At 46.8% G+C, this 4817-nt stretch overlaps 1 protein-coding gene across 1 annotated transcript; it reads right to left on the minus strand.

The window, feature by feature from the left end:
- Nucleotides 1–2092: 2092 nt before the first annotated feature.
- LOC119327689 (NADP-dependent alkenal double bond reductase P2-like) lies at nt 2093–3453 on the minus strand. Its single transcript, XM_037600793.1, has 2 exons — nt 3173–3453; nt 2093–3070 (listed from the first exon to the last, which is right to left on the minus strand). The coding sequence occupies exons 1-2, from the start codon at nt 3389–3391 to the stop codon at nt 2261–2263; spliced, it is 1029 nt and encodes a 342-aa protein (XP_037456690.1). The 5' UTR covers nt 3392–3453; the 3' UTR covers nt 2093–2260.
- Between the last annotated feature and the right edge of the window lie 1364 nt (nt 3454–4817).

Raw genomic sequence — 4817 nt, forward strand, 5'->3', positions numbered from 1 at the left:
CGTACCCCCAAACAATCAGAACAGGAGCCAAAAACCTAATTCCACCGCCGTAACCTTCTGTATCCATGAGATGCCATCTTGGGGCCTGTTCCAGAGCTCCGCCGGAAGAGGGCCATCATCACGGAGGGCTTCTACATCATCCTAGCCCCTCCGATGAAGTGTGAGTAGTTTACCTCAGACCTTCGGGTCCATAGTTAGTAGCTAGATGGCTTCTTCTCTCTCTTTGAATCTTAATACAAAGTTCTCCCCCTCTCTTGTGGAGATCTATTCGATGTAATCTTCTTTTTGCGGTGTGTTTGTTGAGACCGATGAATTGTGGGTTTATGATCAAGTCTATCTATGAATAATATTTGAATCTTCTCTGAATTCTTTTATGTATGATTGGTTATCTTTGCAAGTCTCTTTGAATTATCCATTTTGTTTGGCCAACTAGATTGGTAGTTCTTGCCATGGGAGAAGTGCTTAGCTTTGGGTTCGATCTTGCGGTGTCCTTACCCAGTGACAGAAGGGGCAGCAAGGCACGTATTGTATCGTTGCCATCGAGGATAACAAGATGGGGTTTATTTCATATAGCATGAATTTATCTCTCTACATTATGTCATCTTGCTTAAAGCGTTACTCTGTTTTTAACTTAATACTCTAGATGCATGCTGGATAGCGGTCGATGAGTGGAGTAATAGTAGTAGATGCAGAATCGTTTCGATCTACTTGTCACGGACGTGATGCCTATATACATGATCATGCCTAGATATTCTCATAACTATGCTCAATTCCGTCAATTGCTCAACAGTAATTTGTTCACACACTGTAGGATACTTATGCTCTTGAGAGAAGCCACTAGTGAAACCTATGGCCCCCAGGTCTATTCTCATCATATCAATCTCTATCACTTTAATCTTGCTTTGCTTTTTACTTTGCTTTTACTTTTTTACTTTGCATCTTTATACCAAAAATATCAAAAATATTATATCTATCAGATCTCACTCTCGTAAGTGACTGTGAAGGGCTTGACAATCCCTAATCGTGTTGGTTGTGAGTAGCTATCGCTTTGTGCAGGTACGAGGGACTTGAGCGTGGGCTCCTACTGGATTGATACCTTGGTTCTCAAAAACCGAGGGAAATACTTACGCTACTCTGCTGCATCATCCCTTCCTCTTCGGGGAAAACCAACGCAAGCTCAAGACGTAGCAGCGATGTAGGCGGATCAGGTGCTGAGGAGCGCGGCATGGTGTAAGGTTAAGTCGGACCTGTCGCAAACATGGCGCCGCTTGGTCACGCACGCAACCATGCATTTCTCAAACCAGGGCGACCTCCTCTGACGCCCGTCGGGTCAGTAAACTGAAGTGCCAACCCATGGTGACCTTCACAATGGCGCTCGCACTTTCAACGACGCGCATCGGGAGAGTAACTTGCATGGTGCCTACGACGCTGATGAGCTTCAAGCTCGGCATGGCGCGAGAGTTGGGATTTGAAAGCATGAGAGTCTGGCCAACCAGTGCATCAATTCGTTCATGGGCCGCATGAGGCTTTAGGAGCTCTGACGTGACACACTGACACTGAAGAGCTACGGCATCGGTGAGAGTGTGGGGGTGTGGCGCAGCGATGGGCGCAGGTAAGGTGTTTGACAGAATTACAGAGAGAAATATTATAGTAGCAGTGAGAGAGGGGTATTAGCTACGTCAACAAAAATAGGACTGATACGGTACCGGTGACCGTAGAGTGACACGCCTGGGCAACCTCAGTGACCGTATTTTAAGCTTTCCTAAATACAGTAATGGAAATGAACCCTAGGGTTAAGTTTAAGTATCGTAGATGTAATTTACTCGTCATCTTTCCTCATTGTTTTCGTGAAGCAAACTCGGTTGCTCATGAGGTAGCAAAGTTTAGTTTCTATAATAAAGTTCAGGACAGTTGGACTAATGAACCTTCTAAGTTCTTAGTTAGCCAATTAATGAATGATGTAATTATTTTTGAGTTTAATAAAGCTAGCCATGATGGTCTTTTAAAAAAAAAACAGACCTGACTAGTGTTACAAAACAATGGCGCTGCTAGATTAGATTTGCTGATACTCATTTTGGTGGTTTGATGCACAGAACTTAAAAAAAGTTAAACTGTAATCAAATTTCAAATTTCAAGCAGGGGTCATGTCTTTTATGAATACATCCATTCAGCTCAACGAAACAGCCTGCATGTCAGTATTTCACTCCCTAGGGTCCAGAGTACAGCCTGGAGTGAATCTCTGGAAGTGACATGATTCACCCTATGCCAGCTTGACGAGCTTCTTGCCGACATTCTGGCCGCGGTAGAGCGCGACGAAGGCCGACGGGACGCTCTCCAGCCGGTCGGAGACGTCCTCGATGACATGGACCTTGCCCTCCTCGATCCAGCCGCCGATGATGGCGGTGAACTCGTGGAACTTGGTGATGAAGTCCCAGGCGAAGAAGCCCCGGAGGGTGATGCGCTTGTAGATCACCTCCAGCAGGTCCGGCACGGCGCGCCGCCCGGGGTCGGTGTACTCGGCGATGACGCCGCAGACGGCCACCCGGCCGTAGGTGTTCATGTTGGCCAGAGCCGCCTCCAGCATCTCGCCGCCGACGTTCTCGAAGTAGATGTCGATGCCGTCGGGGAAGTGCCGCTTGAGCGCCGCCTTCAGGTCCGGCTCCTCCCTGTAGTTGAAGGCGTCGTCGAAGCCCAGTTTGTCCTTGAGCAGGTCCACCTTGGCCTGCGTGCCGGCGCAGCCGACGACGCGGCAGCCGGCGAGCTTGGCGAACTGGCCGACCAGGCTGCCGACGGAGCCCGACGCCGCCGACACGAACACCGTCTCGCCCACCTTCGGCTTGCACACCTCGTAGAACCCGCCGTACGCCGTCATGCCGCTCGTCCCCAGCGCGCCCAGCTGGTAGGACAGGGGGAAGCCGGAGGAGGCGTCGACCTTGGACATGAGCATGCTGGTTTCCGGCCGGAACACGCTGTGCTCCTCCCAGGCGAGCATGCCGGCGACCACGTCGCCTTCCTTGTACTCCTCGCACGCCGACGCCACCACCTCGCCGACTCCGTACGACGCGATCCTCTACACGCATTGACAACCGGAGGAAAAGGAAAACGTGAGCAAGAAAGAGATCATGGCCGGCTCGCCGCTGGTCGGTGGTGGACCGATCGCTGACTAAATTACCTCGCCGGGCACGATGACGTCGACGGAGTGGTGGGAAGCGCTCTGGCGCTTCATGCGGTTGAGCTGGTAGGGGTCGATGGAGACGTACATGTTCCGGACCAGGACCTCGCCGGACTCGGGCGTCCACCGCACCGTCTCCGCCTTCACCTCGAAGTCGTCCACCGACGGGGAGCCCTCGACGTGGTGCCTGACGGCGACGTACCGGTTCTCCACCTCCATGATCGATAGATCGGCCGATGCAAACGCACCCGGGAAGAAGGGACAATAATGTGTGTGATCGGCAAGAACAGGTGGTCGGTGTATATATATCCAAAAAGCTTCGTTGGCGGGGTGTTGGGGATAATACAATGTTTGGATGCCGTTCGTTGAGCCCGAGGACGAGGACAAAAATGTTAGAGGATGCTGTGGTGGGGGTTTTGCAGATGCTTTCCTAGGAAATTTGGACGCATCCATCGGACCATCACTATTCTGTATAAAATTGTAAAACCAACGAATCGAACATACTACAACTGGACCATATGTAGGACAAAAACACGTGAGAACAACTAGGAATTAATCCGATGTGACATGGGAGCTTTGGAGCCAAGGGTAAATTCTATAAGGAACTGGACTATATCTGAACCTTCTTCCTTTGGGTAATGTCGCAAGAATGATGTCTTGTAATTCGGCCTTTGGCCTAGTTTCCTGAAGAAAAAAAAAATCTATAAGCAACTGGACTATATCTATACAAGAACCATGGGTAATTCTTGGGGGAGGAAACAACACGGATTCTCGCCTACAACACCTCGAATGGCCCGGGCCCAGGTTTCCGCTACAGCGCATCAAAGCGCACAGTACACCACAACGTGTCCGTGCTTTTATCTTGTTTAGAAAGTAGTGTAGTGTAAAAAACGCTCTTATATTGTGGGACGAAGGAAGTACTAGATCTTTGTCCGTGCGTTACAACGGGTGTAAAAATTCTATAGCACTCGCTTCATCCTCATATAAGTGTCTTAACTTTGCACTAACTTTAATACGAAGATGTAGTGAAGTTGTGACATTTATTTTGGAACGGAGGGAGTATATTGGTGTGATGGTTAAATAGTTGATTACCGTTTGGAATAAGTGGTTAGCTATCTCAAAAACAATCAACAACTCAAAAAAATCATGCATGTGATTTGATTTTATATGGTGATCACTCATTAAGAACTTATTGTCTTGCCAAAGAGAACATAATTTTATTTGATAAGTCAATAAAAGATGAGAGGGGAGGGGGAATGTTCGACTAAGGATGAGGTGGAGGACAGAACCTTAAGTTCTTTTTAAGTAGAAGAGATTTCTAGATACATGTATTCCAAAATTTAATGTACTTAATTTTTATAAAAAATCATAAATTTTAAAACCATTATACAATGTTAAAGTTTGGTTAGCATAATTTTTTTTAAATACTGATAGCATTAAAAAATTGTGACATTTAGAAAAATCATGTGTTTGAAACAAATGTACGTGACTTTTTCTAAAAATAATTATACAATGTAAAAAAATGTTCTTGTAATTAAAAATGTACATTACATACATTACACTTTTAAAAATGCTCATGTGATTCAAAAATATGTGTGTGATATTAAAAAACGTTTATACAATGTAAAAAATGCTCACGTAGTTT

The sequence above is a fragment of the Triticum dicoccoides genome, chromosome 7A (assembly GCF_002162155.2).
Source record: "Triticum dicoccoides isolate Atlit2015 ecotype Zavitan chromosome 7A, WEW_v2.0, whole genome shotgun sequence".
NCBI lineage: Eukaryota > Viridiplantae > Streptophyta > Magnoliopsida > Poales > Poaceae > Triticum > Triticum dicoccoides.

Bases quoted from the DNA above. Each gene is read 5' to 3' on its own strand.
- LOC119327689 (XM_037600793.1), bottom strand. From the start codon at position 3,391: ATGGAGGTGGAGAACCGGTACGTCGCCGTCAGGCACCACGTCGAGGGC. The intron at 3,071-3,172 runs GTAATTTAGTCA...CAATGCGTGTAG, and splicing joins ACGTCATCGTGCCCGGCGAG to AGGATCGCGTCGTACGGAGT.